This window comes from Cotesia typhae, unplaced genomic scaffold (assembly GCF_013202065.1).
Source record: "Cotesia typhae breed Kobodo isofemale line unplaced genomic scaffold, CoteBio_Ctyphae contig_56, whole genome shotgun sequence".
NCBI lineage: Eukaryota > Metazoa > Arthropoda > Insecta > Hymenoptera > Braconidae > Cotesia > Cotesia typhae.
In genome coordinates, this window is record NW_027423760.1 from 685,499 (window position 1) to 706,177 (window position 20,679).

General features: G+C 29.8%; 3 protein-coding genes across 17 annotated transcripts in view; 2 read left to right on the forward strand and 1 right to left on the reverse strand.

Annotated features, from left to right (window-relative positions):
• LOC141532128 (uncharacterized) overlaps positions 1-20,679 on the reverse strand; it is a 140,359-nt gene that overhangs the window by 17,927 nt on the left and 101,753 nt on the right. The gene's annotated exons all lie outside the window — the stretch shown is intronic.
• Positions 8,495-9,901, forward strand: LOC141532138 (uncharacterized). Its single transcript, XM_074250353.1, has 2 exons — positions 8,495-8,618; positions 9,493-9,901. The coding sequence occupies exons 1-2, from the start codon at positions 8,504-8,506 to the stop codon at positions 9,705-9,707; spliced, it is 330 nt and encodes a 109-aa protein (XP_074106454.1). The 5' UTR covers positions 8,495-8,503; the 3' UTR covers positions 9,708-9,901.
• On the forward strand, positions 13,440-16,348 carry LOC141532032 (uncharacterized). Its single transcript, XM_074250189.1, has 3 exons — positions 13,440-13,750; positions 13,938-14,085; positions 16,057-16,348. Exons 1-3 carry the CDS (start codon positions 13,459-13,461, stop codon positions 16,346-16,348), a joined length of 732 nt encoding a protein of 243 aa, XP_074106290.1. The 5' UTR covers positions 13,440-13,458.

The following is a 20,679-nucleotide window of genomic DNA, read 5'->3' on the forward strand; positions in this document are numbered from 1 at the left end:
AACCATTGTTTCCATTCAGATGCCTTCCAATATTTATAGTCAAAAATAGATCTTGTTAATCGGGAAACAAATGCTGGAGGACGAATCAATTTTATTTTTTATCAACCCAATTTCGGAGTTGGTAAAGTGAAAATGGAAAGTTTTTATACTCTGCATCAAACAATAAACTGAATACTTTCCTTACTACTCCTAAATATATACAGTGCATAGAGTCTACGACGGTAGTATTATAAACATCATGTACAATTTGAGACAAAACTGTTGGACCCTTTATTCCATTGACTTCACTGCGAGAGATGAAAGCCCTTTTACCGTCATTAATAGATTCCGCAGTGTTTCTAAGTTTTATCCTTCTTTGATAGGAGTAAACGCGTCTTCTACGTAAATTTTTACTTTTAATTTTGCAGTGACAACACCCAAATACTCCTCGATGTCCCTTCATATTTAAAAAGGCAGCTTTAGTTGGAAGATCACATGTTCCGCAAATAATCATGCCTCTAACTTTAATTCTCTGGTTTAAGTCACCGGCTTTACACCAAACACCTTGATAAATTTTTGATAAATCGTCTTGAAAGCTGTTTAAAAATAAATTTGGTTGTGGTTTAGCTCCAAACCAAAGACCAGCTAACAATAAATTTTCTTTTTTCGTCCGTTGTTGAAATGGCAGCTCATTTATAGATAAATAAAAAGGCCAGAGACTGAATTTTGATGATTTAAATAAAGCTATCCCATCTGTATTCCAGGTGAATGAAATATTTGAAGGAAACGATAGAAATCCATTGTTTTTGAAAAGTGATTGGTAAACTTCCCCATCCCAAATATCTTCCAAATTGTTTTGTACAATTTTTTGCCTGTTAAACCTACTTTGTAATATATTATAAAAGTTCGGACGCCGAAAGAGGTTTAAAAGTTGTGAAACCAAAGGGACTTGTATAAAATAACACACTTCATTTTTCTTTTGCATCGCCGACAGTACCCTTTTTCATTGTTTAACTTCAAAAAACAAACAGAACAAAAAAATGACGGCGAAGAGGTGTCTGAATATTTTTAAAAATTTTTTGAAAAAGTACAACGTTTTGATGCAGAAATTAGGCTTTATGCAATGGAGATTGATGAGAGACAATAAGTCTGCCAGAAGGACCTTGGTAACTTTATGACGAATCATGAACGTTAAAATACAGAGTACACTCTCACCTAAAGTAAGCGGAGCATTTTCGTAAATAGGTTCATTTATATGAGCGTTATCGAAAAAAGATCCTGCCTCATCATTGTCAGTTGAACTATCGCTGGTGTCACCTTCACTATCCTCTGAGCTGTCATTCCAATCACTGAAGTGATTTTCGGACGAACTAGTATGATCACTTTGATAGTCAAAGCTACCAGAAGAATCGGAGCTACAGTCGTCAGTATAGCGATAGTTTTCATAATTATAAATATGATCATCACCATTACTAACACTACTATCTTCGTAATCATCACAATCCGTGAGACTTTGATTATCTTTGGCACTAGCAGCGTATTCAATCTCTGAATCAGTAGAGTCATTGCTCTCGTTGCAAGTTGAATACTGAACCCTAGTATTAGAGTTTTGGCTTTCAGAAACATCAGAATCACTGTTATACTCGTAACCGTTATCTGGAATAATGTTTATAAAATTTTAGAGTTATATTATGAAAATATTCTAGAGAAATTTCCCTAACCAAGTAGCAGATGACGATTTAATATAGATTATGAAATCCTCCGAAACCACCGATCAATTTGTAAGGAAAATTTTCGGAACTCCGGCGAAATTTCGCTCCGAAAATTTCCTCAAGAAATTGGTATATTTTTTATGGAATTTCAAAAATCAAAATATATATCAACAAGTGAATTCTGAGTGAGCCACTAAGTTTTCTTGAGGAAATCTTGGTGAAATTCGAGTGAAATCTTCCGGAGTTTTTCCAAAATTCTCATGAAATTGATAAAAAACCAAAATGTAGTAAATATAAAGTCAATCAGTAGTTTTCATAATGAATTTTGACGGATCCCCTCCGGAATTCACTCAGAAAATTTCCTCAAAAATTTTTTATAGTTTTCATGGAATTTTCAAAGACAAAATATAGATTTTCTAGTGAATTCTAAGCAAGCCACTACGTTTTCTTGAAGAAATCTTGGTGAAATTCGAGTTAAATCCTCCGGAGTTCTTCCAGAATTCTCATGAAATTGATAAAAAACCAACATGTAGTAAATATATGAGGTCAATCGGAGGTTTTTGTAAGGAATTTTGTCGGATCTCCTCCGGAATTTATTACAATTTATTCAAGTTTTTATGCTAAGTTGTCAACAGTTGCAATAGTTAGAGTCAGATAATTGTAATGTCAGTTTTGAATAATATTATAAGTCGAGTCATTAGTTTCAAGATATTACATTCCAATAGTAATATTTTATAACAATATTAGCCAGTTGTTTACAATGTTAAATTGAGTTGTTAGTAAATTTTTTCAGTAGAGTCAGTTATTACCAGAGTCAGTTTTGAGATTGTAATTTATTATCAAATAAGTTTTGACAAGTGCACGATACTATGATAAAGTTCCTCTGGGTTGTGGCACACTCATTGGCTTCTAGGGCAGAAGTCGATCACGCGACACCATGTTAAAGTAGCTCTGGGTCGATGTTGTTAGTGTTAAGTATTTGGTAAAGTATTTTGGAAATATTAGTTGGTTTTTGGTAAATGTGTTCCAATTTTAAGGTACCTCTGGCCACATACATAGTAGTTTAAGGTATGAGTGCTTGTGTGAATATTAATTTTGTCATTATATTCAATGGAATTTATATGCAACTAATGTTATTGTTTCTAAACTTCCTCTCACTCTCTCAACCCTGTTAATATCGCTCTTGCTCATTCGGTTCCAGGAACAGTTATAAAATCCTGGTCGTGCCCTTTATAACATCTTACAATTTCATTTATTAATTATAATTAAGCAGCCAATGAGACGAGGCAAAACAGCCCCGTTACAAAAGTACTAACCTCGCAAACACCTTTGTTTATTATAGCATAACTTTAATTTTAAATTTAGATCAGTAATTAATATATTGATTAAAACAACAACGAAAACCTTCCATTTAACGATAGAATTAAAATCTTTAAATAGTAATTTAATCAAAATGAAAATTAAAAAATTTGTGGAACATTCGAAAATGTACAGGAGTATTTATTTCAAATTAATTATTTTTTATCGTTTATTCAGTTGTGATTAAAATTTTTTTCAATATTGATAAAGTTCGTTATAAAAATTAACTAATAAATTTTTAAGTTCAAGTTAAAAATTAGAATAATTAGGCTGTGATTCTCACAATAAAATTATAAATTTGTAATAATTCAATCAAAAATTAAACATTATTATGTCTATCAATGTAACAAATACGTTTCTTTCCCTTTTATAGTTTCATTCAAATTATTAAATTTTTTTGTAACTTCAAAAATATTTAAAATAAGAAAAAATCAAAAATATATGTTTTCTATGTAAATAAACAAGTATATTCATTTCTATAAATGAATTTACCTACAACTCATAATAAACACTTTTTTAAGAAACCCAAATAATTTCTGTGAAATTACTCCGGAGTTTTTCTGGATCTTTGTAATCAAAAACGAATGCTGCATTAACTTTGATTTACCTGTCAATGAACCGTCATCACCTGAATTGGTTGCTTCTTGGTATTTCCTTAATCTCTGATACTTTGATGACTTCGATAATTGCTGAAAATCTTTCATTGTTTTATAGTTTATCGATATATCGATATTCTCTGCGTAATTACAACTCATCTTACAGGACAACTGCTCTTATCCGTTTTTTGTTTACGTTATGTTTTTTTTCAAACACCGATTCGCATTTATTTTTTGTTGATAAACACTAACGCTCTGACATTGATAAAAGTAACAAAATAACCAGAAAAAACATTCATATTAATATCAAAAAATAAAAATGTCCGACAAAATGTTTTCTTTGATTTTCTGGACTGGTTAGGGTCGCTCTTCTGTGGTGAAGACTGAACAAATAAAAATGTCTAAAAAATATGACTCCGTCGTAAAATTACGCAATAAAAATTTTCCAGTGAAAATATTATTACAAGATGGTAAGTAATATATTTTAATTTAAAAATAATAAAATGTTCGTAAAAATCTATTTCATTAATCCATTAATTTATTATTTAATTGAAAACTAATTATTAATAATTTAAAGAGACAGATTGTTTTAATACTTATTTTTTTACAGACAACGAAGAATATTTGAATAAACAGATTGTCGATGAAGCTGGAAATTTAATAACAAAAGCAGCAGAACCAACGACTAAAGTGACCAATCCGGGGACAGGGAAAATAGGTAAAGGGGCCGGTAGAGGAAGAAAAGCTAAAGAACCAAACAGCATTGATGCAGAAGTTGTTGACCAACCATCAATCTTTGAAACTCCTGCCCAAAATGATGTGATTAATGGTAAATGACTTAAATTATAATTGAAGTTAATAATTCAAATTAATCATCTCAACTTTACTCAGTATTTGATGATATTTTAGGTTTTGACAATTATTAACCAACTTTCAGTAACCGGGTTTATTATTTATTTTATTTATATTTTCAAAATTATCAAAAAAGTATTCAAATTTATGCAGTAAAATATTAAATTTTGTTTTGAATTCAAATCTTATCTTATTGTTACTTTATGGAAGTTTCTAATAATTAAACAATCACTTTAACTATTTTAGTTTTTCTATTTATATTAATGTTTTATACTGTAAAAATAGTAAAAATGTATTTATTATTACAGATCAATTAGAGTTATCAGCATTAAAATCTAAGAAAAAAGCTAATGTTGAAAAACTACGACAGGGTGTTGTGAAGGGATCAAAACAAATGGATCATAAAGATGAAGACCAATCTTCTGAATGTTCTGATGATGGACCGACTGGTGGTAAAGGTAAATAATTAATTATGTTTGTTTTAATTTTTATAATTTTCTAATCTGAAAGTAAGTTAAAATCTTTATATTTAATTACAATTCCAGTTGTTTTTTAATTTCATGATCACTTTTTTTCAAATTTTTTTCGATTAACAGAATTATTTTAATGAAAATTAATTAAATAATTAGCAGAAAAAATTTCAAAAATATTACACTCTAACATAAAAAAATATTAAATAATCAAAGAGTTGATGTTTATAAAAACTAAAAGAAACAATTTGTTATTTTTTTAGATATTTTTTTAAAATTTAAAATTGAAGAAAAACGGTAAACTTATATTTGTATATATTTTATATTTTATTGTTCATATTTTATTTTTTCAGTGAGGATTTACTTTTTGTTGAACAATTGTAAAGCATAAAATTTCATTGAAAAGAGACTGTGAAACTAAACAAAATTCTTTAGCTTAATTTTGAATTTCCTAATAAATATATTTTTATATTTATAGATTTACGTAAAAAGAAAAAATTAAGCAACAAGGCCGGAACGATTTCAGCAAAGTTGCCTTTGATTGACAGTGATGATAAAGTGCTTACTGTTGAGAATAAACCTAAAAAACCCAGTCGTCAAGAAAAGGAGCCAAATTCAGATTTCTTAGATGCTGAATTTTCCGGTAATTGATTTTAAATCAAATTTGTTTATTTTGTTTCAATTCATATAATTTTTTCACCTCAATGTTACTATAGTTTCTTAAATCTTATTTTAATTCCAGTTATTTGTTAATATCATAGTTACATTATTTCTAAATTAAGAATAATCACTATTAATATTTTTTAACCACAATAGAATTTCATTTATATAATAACTCAGCATATGAAAACAAATTTTTTGACTTGATAAACAAAATCATAAGAAAAAAGTTGATGCTTTTAAAATAAAAAAATTTATTTCGAATAATTTTCATGCGTAAAAGATAAAAAAGACGGCTTTTAATTTGGATAATTTGTATAAGTAGCTCTCTCTCCGTATGGATTTATTTTTTGTTGATACCCAAAGCATAAAATTTAATTGAAAAGTATCTATGAAACTAAATAATATTCCTAAACTTAACTTTATATTTACTGATAAATATTTTTCTATATTTATAGATTCACGTAAAAAGAAAAAATTAAGCAACGAGGCCGGAACGAGTTCAGCAAAGTCGCCTTTGTTTGACAGTGATGATGAAGAGCTTGCCTTTGACAAGAAACCTAAGAGACTTAGTCATCGAGATAAGAACCGAGATTCAGATTTTTCTGATGCTAAATCACCTGGTAATTACTTCTCAATCTAATTTTGAATTTACTATTTCTCCTTACTTCAGTTTCACGTTTAGAACAAAAATCAAAAAAACGAAAAGGAGCTGGTGCTAATGAAAACAAATTAAAAAAATTGAGAAGAGAAGAATCTAGTTCAAGTAATGATTCAATCGTTGATTCAAGTGACAAAAGTGGAAATTCACTTGGTATTATTAATAAATTTATTTAATATATCCCGGGATAATCTTGGATACCATCAGGGTGTATAAAAAATTTTTTCTCTTCTCAGAATCGTCCTAATTTAAGCTGATACGTCGAGAAATACAAAATAAATTTTATGCGCCCTTATGGCATCTATCGCGCGATATTAATTGTTAAAATAAGTACAGCTGTCTTAATAATTCGCGGTATAACAGCTGATTTGAGAGGTAGTTACGAGGTAATCCAAAATGTCGGAGGGTGTCTCTGATTTTTTTACAACTTTAGAGAGGCTGACAAATTTTTCTAAAAAAATTATAGCCTATTGAATTTTTAGAACTCGACGATTTACTGTATTTAAGAGAATATTAACGACATACAAGCTGACTTAAATATTTTAGTTTGAAAGTGTTGTAAAAGATAAACGGATTCGCTGATTTTATGACACCTTTGTGAATGTCCAAAGAATACTCTAATAATAAATGATCTAAGCACTCAAATATTTGGTGTCGATTTGTATATTTTACTTTCAGAATTATTGGAGTTCTAATTCTAGGGACGTTAAAGGAGTTAATAAAATAATTAGAAGGAGCGGGAGAGTTTGAGTTTTTTATTTTTTAATTTATATTATTTTCGAGTTATTAACGGTCAGCTGTACTGCTTTCAATGATTTTAATAATTTATTTTAGAACTCTTTCTAATCTAATTTAGAAATCTTTTAGACTTTTAATCAGAAATTTTGAACTATTTTACAGATCCTAAGCTCGTCATGGAATTTATGAAATGTTATCAGAACACTATGGGTCAGAGATCTAAGGTTAAGAACCATCGGAAGGACAAAAAGCTAAAGTCAAAGGAGGTTTGAAATTGTTATTGATCAACAAAGGTTTAATTTAAAATATTTTTAGGTCGAACTATGATTAATTTTTTTTTGTTATTCTTATTTGCCTGCAGTACTATATTTGTACAAAAATATTTTTTTCTGTGAATTTTTCCGACATGACGGCTTATCTCTAAGTTTTACATCCATGACTCTGAGAATAACCTTGCATGCTTTATTATTTTATTTTAATTTGCAACTCCCTTTAGAGTTTACTCTCAGAATACTATCAACTGAAAGTAAACTTAACACGATTTGTACAATTTTTTTCATTTTAATTTAATCTGCTTTAGCCTAATCTAAAGTATTAAAATACTCACATTAAAAAAGCTCGAATTTAATTAACGGGTATTATATGTTAGTGTGATTGTTTCAGTGTATCTGATTTTTTAAATTTTTTCTTTTGATGATATCCGATAAAAATTTTTTTTTATTTTGCCTGAGTATATATTTCAATAATACATGTAGTTTATAATTAAACTCAAAATTATAGAATGCATTCAAAATATCTAACCGCCTTATTTCAAAACCCATTGCTCTGTTAAGTTGTAGAGAATATTTCCATACATCTAAAGTTATACAAATAATAATCGAAAGATTCTACGACAAAAAGCAAAATACTTTTAAAAAATTAAAAAAACCGATAGATCTACCAAGTTTCTTTGAAACTTTTCACTTAAAGCGCTTGAAAAAATAGGTCAAGGTAAATTTTTAAGCTTTTTGAGATTAAAATATTGATCTGATATATTTAAAAAATACTACTTTGTGGCATTGATTTTTTAGTAAAATATACTTACTACGAAAATAAAAAGAATATTAGTAAAACAAATATAAACTATTTAGTCTTAATAGTAATAAATAATCATCAGTTTAAAAAACCAAAAAACACGCTTATGATGGCAATTGCATGACACCACCTCGTGGTCAAAGACAGTACTACTTTAGGAGTTACAAACATACAAACATACAGGTGAAGCTAATAAAAGCGTTTTAAAAACGTAAAAATGTCAGAAATCAGGCCTAAAAATTTTACTGTTACTTTATTTGAAAATGAACAAACAAATCTCTTTAAAATTTATTATATGTATTAAATGTCTTAACAGGTAGAATTAGTTGAAAAATCTGAAATAATGGTGAATCGATTCAAATTGGATTTAATTACACAAACTTATAGAAAAATCCTAGAGAAATGGCTCGCCAATTATTCAAACTGATCCTTGGTACGGATCGATTAGCCAAGATGTCGGTCACTGAAACGAAAAGACACGAAAAAGTGCCTGATAAATATCTCGAATCTATTTTTGGTGAGCTTAAACATGATGACGTTGCTCAATTGCTTTAAATCTGCATTACAATTTATAAAGAATACTTCAACTGTTATAACTCCTACTAGTCCACTGACTTTACTCTTTTCTGACTAATTTAAACATTTTTGCCAGCAATTTTTTTTTAAACGAGAAAGAATTGTTCATAGAATGTTACCAAATTCACTTTAGATCATAAAACCACAGTGATTCTTTTTAATTAATTAATAAAAAATTGAAAAATCAGGCACTAGCTCTTTATAGAAGTTATCATATAAAAGATAATTATAAGTCGATGACGTTATAAAATGATAAATTTTTTAATAAATAATGAATTATGAAATCGATTAATTTAATTAAAACGATTCTCGAGTGTCTAATTGATGTAAAATTAATTATTTAATATTCTCTAAAATATAACAATTTTATTGACAGCGGATTCGCTTACCGACCAGAAATCTCACTCGCACTAATCGCAGTGACGCGGACGTTTAGAGGTTATAAAAATCATTGATTTTAGAGAACATTAAATATCTTCTAATTTTACAATAATTAGACACTTAGGTATTGTTTTAATTAACTGAATCGATCCTATAATTCATTATTAAAAAATTACTCATTTTATGAAGCCATCCACTTTTAATTATCTTTTATATTCATTTAACGTGCTAATACAGTTTTTTAATTTTTTATTAATTAATTATAGACAATCGCTAGAGTTTTATGACTTAAAATGCATTTTGTAATATTCTATAAACAATTTTCTTTTGATAAAAAAAAAATTATTACTAAAAATTATTAAATCAGTCGAGTAAGAGTAATAAAGTCAGCTAACTATGCTGTTATTGAATCTCATTATATTTTTTTTTAACAGAATATGTTACAATTTACACTAAAAGTGGCATGGAAATATCCGAAAAAGAGTTTCTGACTTGTGTGGGAAGAATGCTTAGTGGCATTCGTGAAGGTTTAAAGAAGAATACCAAAAACTCAAAAGAAGCTGATAACAAAAAAAGTAAAAATGATGATAAAAAAAAAACTGAAAATGATAATAAAACCGACACTGAAAGTGCCGGTGAAAATGAATAATTTCTCATTTATTTTTTTTTTATTATTTCCATTACATTACTTATTTCGAATCATAATTTGGTTACTGTTCCCAAAATTATTAATTGTATTGTACTGTTTTATTGTCTACTATAAATTATTGTATTGATTACTAATAAATTGGTTAACTTTAGAAAACTTTATTGCTTTCAATTTTTTTCGAAAAAAAGCCTGCTTTTGTTATTCATTTATTAATAATACTCATTCGTTTCTGTTTTTTTAAAGATTCAAATATTATAGAAACCTAATGATTCATCATAGTGTGTGCAGAGCATTATTTCTCCTTTGATTTTCGTTGTTTTCCGGGGTCGTTGGGTGTTTTTCCTTCTGGGAGCACTGTCAACCACGCAGTCTTCTGTAACTAAACTCTTTGACATCACTATGAAAGAGACCTAGTTCTCGCTACTCGTACGAAAATTGAAAAGAAGTCTGCGTGGAAGTTCGAAAATCCCAGGAAGTATATGAACTGCATCTCATTCTTGAATGCAGCGATTTGAACCGATAGATTCCGAGAAAGCTCAAAAAAACTAAGAAAAATATTTTTTCAAATAGTGTTTTATTTAACTTCTTCAGTAAGCTTTTGAGCTCAAAAGCTCAAAAGCACAGTAAAGTTATCTATTTGAACTCGAAGAGTTCGAAATAAATGAAAAATTGTCTTTTTGAGCTCGAAAAGCTCAGAAGCAGTATAATAAGCGAAATTTTTAACGCTTGAGTATGAAATCGGCAGGAAATTACATAGATGGCTTCAAGGGTAAAAGGTTATATTATTTTTTTCTTTAAAACTCAAAATATTACTTCGTTAGAGTGTGAATTCCTTTTCTTAACAAAATATCTCCTCTTATTTTATGTCTAAACTTATATTATGAAATCATTACAATCTATCACTACCCTGATTAAAAAAAAAGTATTGAGACAAACAAAAAAGTATTGAAAAGTATTCGTTTTCTTGCCAATCCAATACTTTTCAATACTTTTTCCTTTGTCTCAATACTTTTTTTTATTCAGGGTAACTTTTTTCCTATATTATGAGGTAATAGATTTCATAAAATATATATTAGCCCTTGTGTCAGAATTTACATTAAATATTGTTACTATTTCTCTCATATGGTCGAGTAAGCCTAAAAATAACATTGATTTGAAAGTTGATGTATGTATTTATCGCGCGGCAGATGTCATATGAACGTATAAGTCTATTCCGGGGTAACCTTGGATGCCATAAGAACGTATAGAAAAAATTTTTCACGGGAATCGACACAGTTTTACTTGAAACGTCGAGAAATGCAGAAAAAAATTTTTTGCAAAATTTGAACTTTTTTTATACGCCCTCATGGCATCACCGGGTAACCTCGGTTTTGAATTAAGGGTAACCTTAGAAAAAATTTTATATGCCCTTATGGTTCCCGGGTGCCATAAGGACGTATAAAAGGCCCTTGTGGCATCTGTCACGCGACATAAACATATTACATTTGTGATGGGTTTCAGAACATGGGCAGTTTTCAGGACATTTGTAGGCTTTCAATAATAAATATTTTTTAATATCATTACTGTAGAAATAATATTTATTAATGATATTAAAACGTATTGCAAAAATAAAATGAAATCTACTTCCATTTCGGCTGCCGAATGGCCTTTTTATCTTTATGCTTTCATCAGGATTTCATCTGGAATTCCTATTTGTGTCAAAATAGGAATTCCTCAAGAAATCCAGCGGATTACCGGCGGATTACTGGTGGATTACCGGCGGATCACCGCAACTTTTTTACACGGGTATTAACAAAGATTCAATCATTGTAAATTGGATAAATAATAGGGTGATTCAAAAAAAAAGAATATTTTTTTTTTCGTTTGGTACTCTGAAAAATAGGTTCCTAGACACCTCTAAGAAAGCCTCTCCAAGCATGAGTTCTTAATTGTAACGGGAAGGTCCTCCTTCTTACAGTTTTCTATTTTTTCTTATTATCAGATAGAAAAATTTATATCTCGCTTCCAACTACTTGAAAAAATATCTTGTTCCTTAGATTTTGTAGGAAATTGAATGCTCTACAAAAAGGTCTCTTACGATTTTTTTCGTAAACCCAACCGTTTAAAAGATATTAACGGTTAAAGTTTGATTATTTTTGGGAAAATTTTTTTATTTCTTATGAATTTTATAACTCAATGAAAAATCATTATGAATGATGAAACTCATAGTTTTGTAGGAAATTTACTGCTCTATAAAAATGGTCTCTTATGATTTTTCGATCAAGTTGAGCGTTTACGAGATATTCATCGTCAAACATCAATGCATATCAATTTTTCTAGTTTTTGATCAATAATTCGAAAAATTTCAATTTATTCTGTGAGTTTCAAGGAAATTTAGACAAATTTGAGTTTTTATTATAAAAGCAACTCCTATAGATGTTTTCTGTTCAAAAATTCATTTGAAAGTTTTTATTCTAATAATATTTTTTTAATTTTATCTTTAATAATTTAAAATCTTAATCGCGTTGTCATTTATTATTATGAAATTTGTTCAATGCGTATTTTTAAATTGTTTTTCACAAAATATACATAAAATTTTCGTTCGAGGGGATTTTTGTTTTGAATTCCATTTCTTCTTCTGTTTGTCTTCTGAAACTAACGCCATCTATGTTTTTTACTCTCAACTATCTTCAGTATCTACCCATTTAATACCGTATTTTCAGTGTTCCTAAAACTGATCATCTTGAATACGTAATAAAATAATTCATTTTAAATAAGTCTTATAATCATCACATAAATTTATTTATCATCAATTTACCTACAATGAATAAAGAAATACGTTTTATCGGAATACCTCTACAAAGAATTTCGGAACGTAAGTTACCAAAAGTGAAAGAGGTTATGCGTGTGTTTTTCTACCAACTTAAAATTTTAAAGTATTCAATCAAACAAAGTGCTAAAAATTCAGTTGACCAAGTTATTGAACTGTGGAGAAAAAATCAGATTCCAACTAGTGGAGCTCCTAATGCAGTCAAAAAATTTCTTCGCTATCACAGTCAATGGTTAAAATTACAAAAAAATTTCGATAAAAAGAATTCAGCGCAAAACCAAAAGGAAATGAAATTTCAGACTGATCTTGAACAATTATTCGACATTGTGAGCGAAAAATCCTTAAAAGTGCTTGATGATAATATTAGAAAGTTGTATTTGGATCAAAAATTCGGTACCCATAAAGAGATTCTTTCTAATAATGTACCTGTATCAAACTTAACCACAACTATGATGGGAATAGATGAGAGTAGTAAGTATCTGAGATATTTAATTATTATAAAGTCAGGTAGTAGTGTAACTTTTCATAGATGACTAGATGACATTTGACTAGACAATTTTTGGAGTCCTTTCTTAATTATTTGTCATCAAAATGAATAAATTCTATACATTTTCTTCGTTTAATTTATAAAACAGATCTTATTCCAGATTTAGATCAACCGTCTACCAGTCATGCGATTGTTCCAAGTGAAAAATCAGAGTCGTTCTCTACGTATACATTAAGTGGAGTTATAAATTTTGGATCTGATTCAGAGTATGAACCTCCAATTCCGACAAAACGAGCAAAACTTGATGTCTTAACTCCTGAAGTCATTTTTGGACTCGACCGAGCTAATGTCAGCAGTAGAAATGCGATGTGTTTATTATTGCTCCGGTTTTACTAGCAGTAGGTATTAAAATTGAAGATACAACGCTCAGTTATAGTTCAATTCAACGAGCTCGTATGCTTCAAAGAGAAGACATTGCTAAAGGACTTAATGACAACTTTAAGACACACGATAAATACGTTGTGCATTGGGACGGAAAAATGCTGAATGACCTTGTTGGATCAAAATCTGTGGAACGGCTACCAGTTATTTTAACTGCATTTGGTACCGAACAATTACTTGGGGTTCCAAAAATGAATTCTGGGACGGCAGACAATCAAACATCAGCCATTTTATCGACATTGAGTGAATGGGGTATTACTAATTATGTTAAGGCGATGTGTTTTGACACGACGGCAGTTAATACAGGTAACTTATCAATGATAATTTAATCTAAAAAATATTTAATTATTAACGTTCTAGTTTAATTTTTATTGCTTACTGAATTTCACTTTTGAAATTATTGAGAATTATTTACTCATTTGGATTTTAAATATAATCTACAATTTGTTGAAAATATTAAATTTAACGATAGTTATCTATTTTCTTTATACAGGAATTCATAACGGTACATGTAAGGCAATTGAAAAGACTTTGGGAAGAGAGTTAATCTGGTTACCATGTCGTCACCACATTTTTGAGATCATATTGAGAAGTGCATTTGAAGTATATTGGCCTGTGTCATCTGGGCCAAACGTACCAATGTTCGGAAGATTTAAAAATCATGGGATGAAATAAATAAAACTAATTATAAATCTGGAATTGAAGATACTGTTGTTGCTGATATCATTTTGGATAAAAAAATGAAATATCTAGTTTAATTGCACAATCCTTACAGGTATGATTTAACTGCGATTTTAAGAAAAAAATTTTCTTGTTTCTGACAAATTTTTAATTGTTTTTGATAGTTACTACAACCCCGAGATGACTATAAAGAATTGTTGGAATTGTCGTTGATTTTCCTTGGAGAAATGCCTCAAGAAGAAATTTTTTCAAACGTCCTGGTGCAATTCATCATGCTAGGTGGATGGCGAAGGCAATTTACAGTTTAAAAATGTTTCTATTCAGAAATGAATTTAAACTTTCTAATAAAGAATTGGACGGTCTTCGGCAAATTTGTATATTTATAGTTACACTGTATTCAAAAGCTTGGTTTTCATCAACTTCTGCAACAACTGCTGCTAATCATGACTTGCAGTTTTTGAAAAATTTATTCGAGTACAAAAATATCAATTCATTGATTTCTTCAGCAACTTGTGAAAAAATGATTTTGCATTTATGGTATTTAAGTGATGAACTTGCCATTTTATCATTATTTGACGATACCGTTTCATTGGAAGTAAAAAAATATTGTTGGAGCTGTTAATACTCGTAACGGTACAGATTCTAAAGCTAAAAATTTATAATTGATAAAAACGATTTGAATTCATTAACGCAAAAAGTCTGAGTGACTTTGTTTCTAAAAAGTCTTTAAATCTCTTTAAAATCTTTGATTTACCATATGACTTCCTTGATAAAGATATTGAATCGTGGCCTACTAATGACAGTTACATTGAAAATAAAGAATACTTTAACCAATTGAAAGTTGTTAATGATTCAGCAGAACGAGCTGTTGCATTAGTTAGTGAGTATAATCAATGCTTGACAAAAATGAAGAGCAATTCCAATACTTATTGCAAATTATCAAAGAACATCGAAAAAACTACCCAAACTGCAATAGAGGAAATTATTTACAGTAAAAGTGTACCGTTATGTTGAAAATATTGAAAATTATATGGCAGTTGATAATTAAATAAATAAATTCTTCGATAAAAAAGTGAAACACATGTGAAACACACTAAATTGAATTATATATTTAAAAAAATGCACTAATTTTTTGTTTTAATGTAATCAAACATGTCCAAGACTAAAAAAACTAATTAAAAAAATAGTTCATAACATATTTCTATTCATAGAAACTCAAATTTGTCTAAATTTCCTTGAAACTCACAGAATAAATTGAAATTTTTCGAATTATTGATCAAAAACTAGAAAAATTGATATGCATTGATGTTTGACGATGAATATCTCGTAAACGCTCAACTTGATCGAAAAATCATAAGAGACCATTTTTATAGAGCAGTAAATTTCCTACAAAACTATGAGTTTCATCATTCATAATGATTTTTTTTCATTGAGTTATAAAATTCATAAGAAATAAAAAATTTTCCCAAAAATAATCAAACTTTAACCGTTAATATCTTTTAAACGGTTGGGTTTACGAAAAAATCGTAAGAGACCTTTTTTGTAGAGCATTCAATTTCCTACAAAATCTAAGGAACAAGATATTTTTTCAAGTAGTTGGAAGCGAGATATAAATTTTTCTATCTGATAATAAGAAAAAATAGAAAACTGTAAGGAGGACCTTCCCGTTACAATTAAGAACTCATGCTTGGAGAGGCTTTCTTAGAGGTGTCTAGGAACCTATTTTTCAGAGTACCAAACGAAAAAAAAAATATTCTTTTTTTTTGAATCACCCTAATACATAATGTAGATAGTTACACCCCATCAGACAGGGCGAATGTGGTTATTGCAGCATTTACAACAGCGCAGGCAAGATTAAAATTATATTCTTACTTAGATTATCTAGATACTAAAGTTTTATACTATGATACTGACTCTGTGATTTATGTAAGTGACGGTAATAGAGATTTACCAACCGGGGATTTCCTAGGTGATCTCACTGACGAATTAGAAAGCTACGGGGAGGGTAGTTATATTTCGTCATTTGTATCTGGAGGTCCAAAATTTTATACATATGTGGTTAAAAAGCCAGACGGTTCTACTGCAGAGTGTTGTAAACTTAAAGGAGTAAAATTAAATGTTGAATCATCAGAATTGATTAATTATAATACCGTACGTTCTCTCGTGGTTGATAACATTGATCCTTTTCATGTTCAATACAAATGTATCCGGCGAGATCAATAGCACCAGGTCTTAACGAACAAGGAAACGAAAATTATCAGAGCTACAAGTCCTAAAAGTCGTAGAGTGGGGGTAGCTGATAGCTTTCCTTATGGATACAAACGAGCGAAAAAAGAATAAAAATATAAAGAAAAATATAAAGTCCTAGGTTATCCTGCCCGACTTCTTGTTTATTATTAACTATCCCCACTGGCCATATCTACCTTACCGATTTTCGGTCCTTTTATGTGTGCCGTATTTTCCTCCATTTTGCCTCGTCATTGTTTAATACGATAAGAAAAATTTTTGTATAATTTTAGAAATAAGAAAATTATTTTGTAAATTTTTTAAAAAATAAAAAAAAATTTTGTAAATTTTTTAGCAATAAGAAAAATATTTTGTAAATTTTTTAGAAAATAAAAAAAAATTTTGTAAATTTTTTAGCAATAAGAAAAATATTTTGTAAATTTTTTAGAAAATAAAAAAAATTTTGTAAATTTTTTAGAAATAAGAAAAATATTTTGTAAATTTTTTAGAAATTAAAAAAAAATTTTGTAAATTTTTTAGCAATAAGAAAAATATTTTGTAAATTTTTTAGAAAATAAAAAAAAATTTTGTAAATTTTTTAGCAATAAGAAAAATATTTTGTAAATTTGTAATTTACAAAATAAATTTACAAAATAAAATTTGATCAAAAATGTAATTCACAAATTTCTCAACACAATCCACACCATGAAAATTAATTTCATTCAACCCACAATTAATACAATCACTTAAATTAGGATTAAAATTGTCATTATCACAACATAAATCGCATACTGATTGAGCCACGCATAAAGTAGGAATATGTTTATAGACTGATGTGCCCACATAAAGTTCTTCATCCTGACGTGTTTCCAAATCATAGTAGACAAATCGTGTATACTTTTACTATTGTCTAAAGGTTTGGCTACCGGAATATAACACAGATGCTGATCTTTACATAATTTATTACAGATCGTACACATTGATTTACCACACTCATGTTTTGATTTTCTCGGATAAGTGAAAATTTTACAATTTGTACAAAACTGCTCATTTTCACAAACCGTTTGCTGTCCTTGATACGAACCAGGTGTAAGATGTCGAGTAAAACACATTTGTCCATAAAACACGCGGTTGCAATTGTTACAAAATTTATGTGCTTGTGTTGAATCACATGGAGGTTTAGCATAACATTTATTACACATGTAAGAACAATTTTTATGATCATACGGGTTTTTGAACGTTACCCTGCATGGTTCACAATAATGTCGTGCTGCCTGAAAACTCAATATTGTCTGAATATATTCATAGTGATTTTCCTCGGGGTAATAAAGAATTCTTAGTGTGTGAATTATGTTTCCATTTTGAGCAATAACGGTGTTTGACCCATCGAAAATTACATCGTCTGATGCGGTTGAAGGAGTGCTTTTCAATTTATACACAATGATCGCTATCTTCATTGGTATAAAATATGCTTGAAATTTTTATTTCTGGTAATCCGCAACCACTCTCAGGTACTGACACTCCAGCCTCTGCGATAAGTTTCAAAGCCTTCTCTTTTGGTAAGAATTTCCTTTATTTCGCGAATCACGTATACGATTCCATTCTTCATACAATTGTCCAATGGAGGCCTTTTCGGTTATTTTTCTTTGCCCTGCTAGTGCCATAACAAGAGCTCTAGGTAAACAAAGATTATCATTATTATTCATTTTTAACACTCCGGGTGGACATTTTCTGTCGCATGCCTCGGAATATTTTTATCCAACCACTGCTTCCACAATGTAACTTTATTTGAAAAGTGTCTGTTACATTAAAACCACCAGCACTTTGCGAAATTTTGTTCACTAAATCCCACAATTGTTCAAACTCATATCCATCAATAGGTCGCATACTTTGAAACGCTGCATTGCCTTGTAACCCTTCGAAACGGAAACTTAAACAAAACCGATTGTGTCCAGCTCCACCTGCTTCTATTATTTTATTATAAACTTCACGGAAAGCACTTATAGTCCACTGAATTGCATTGACGCCGTGTGGTACAGGCTGTATGCGAAATTCCATCAGATGAGTGTTTACCCGAAATCTTTCAAGCCGTTCTACTCCATTAAAAATTTGAATTAACGGTTGATCTATATTATTATTTCCTACACCTCCGTTTATTAATTGATCTTCATTATCGGAATTCTCTTGATTTTCTTCAATATTATGGTGTCGTACTCGTTCTCCTCCATGCTGAATGATTCCTACTTATGAAAAATTATGAAAAAAAAAAAACAAAGTATTAATACATAATTAAGTTATACAATCGTAAAACTTTAAATAATAATAAATATTTTCTCAACTTACCATCGAACAAATCCTCGTCAAAATCTTCCATGTCAATTTGTTGGGAAGGGCTTAATGCTATTCCATGTTCCCGTAAAAACACTAAATCCTCATTTTCTTCAATTGAATTATTCACGTTATTTGACACTTCACTTGATGTAAGTGAATCTAAATGAACTGAATTTAGATTTACTAAATTTTCAGGTAATAACTCTAATAATTCAGCTTCGACTACCTCGTCGATTACAGGGGAAATTTGAATGCTCCATTGCGTATGCGCTTAGCGACAAGAATGATGAAAAAATTTATTTGGAAAAAACGTAAAGACCTCAAATAGAAGCCCTGCCTCTCCACACTCTATCTCAAGTTTTCTACCCCCACACATACCAAAATAGACTTACTACAGTTTCTCACGTCAACCTACAAGAACCTCCTAGGGTGTCTTCGTTATCATCACTTTCTATCATAAAAATGGAGCCTAAGTCGTTAGAATCTGTATCAAACGGGTATCGATTTACCCAAAAATCTATACTTGCACATATTAAAAAAGCGAATAAAATTCGCAAAACATTAAATGTGGACCGTGTGTATATATACGACGCAAATGGCTTCTTCAAAGATTCAGCATCATGTGTACTTGATAATATTACATTTTTGCGACGAAACGATGGATTTTATTCCGTGGCAGTGTTAAATAACGAACTTCAAGAAGTTTTTAAAATCTCGGATGATTTCTTTGCTTTCATTGATAATAAAGCAGAAATTGCGTCTGATGACCTAAGACTTTATGTTTAATATATAAGTACATAATATACCAATTGTATTATTAATTGTATTACTAATTTTATTGTTCATAATAATTGTACCAACATTATTAATTGTACTACTATTTTTATAAATAAGAAGAAATATGGTAAATAAAGAAAAAAAACGAAATATTTTACTTGTTTTCATTTTAAAAATAAACCACATCTTCAAAAATAAATAGAAAATCATGCAATCCTACATCTTTTTCCCATGCCATGACTAATTTATGACCTACATCTTTAAACATAAAAAACATACACCTATCCTTACCATCTTAATTACCCCCTGCCATGACAACACTTCTGTAAACATTCGAGAAAAACATTTTCCACAAGTCAATTAACAACTGTCAATCAAAAGGCCCAGACACCCGGCACCAACACTCAGGGGAACCCAACGCTGAGGGGTGAGGAAAAGGTCTGGCGCCAGTGGCCGAGGAGTGGGGGTTTGTTGTGTCTCCCCAGTTATACCCCATACTACTCTGGTGTCACAAGCGCACACCATACTTCGCGTTTTCTCTGCTAAAACGCCGCTTAAACTCTGTCGATACACGGAGAAAACTCTATTAAGGAGTATACTCCGTAGAAACTCCGCGGTTACTCCGCGTTTTTGCCGGGTCATCAAAACCGCTAGGGGAGCTAAAATTGCATAACTTAAAAACAATTTTATTAGTTTTGTAAATTTCATTAGGACTAGATTAATGTAAAATCTAAAATTAACCAATTCCTTTGAATGCTAAACACAAGATAGATAAAATTTGAACCCTAACCTAGCATTGGAGAAATACTAATACAACTTGACCGGTACAAGTGCGACACGTACCAGACACTTGGTGAGTACATGTGTAACACGTTATCGACATTCGTACCTCTGATAGGTCCACATATAGTTTTTCTCTCTATTATCATCGTATACTCTTCGCTTTTTTTCATATTATCAACACAATTTTTCAACCCTCATCCACTTTTATTATCAACATATTTCAATATGTTCTCCACTTTTTATTATCAACTTATCTGCTCTCTCTTTCGATTATCAATATATTATTCTTGCACATATCTTTCATTACTCTCGATGCGGCTGAGGACCGACTTGTACTTTCTGTACTGCATTTACCCTATTCCTCACCCCTTTCGATCGGCTGTTGGAATAGTGGCGATGGGGAAACCACAGAGAAAACCCATGCCAGTACAGTTCGA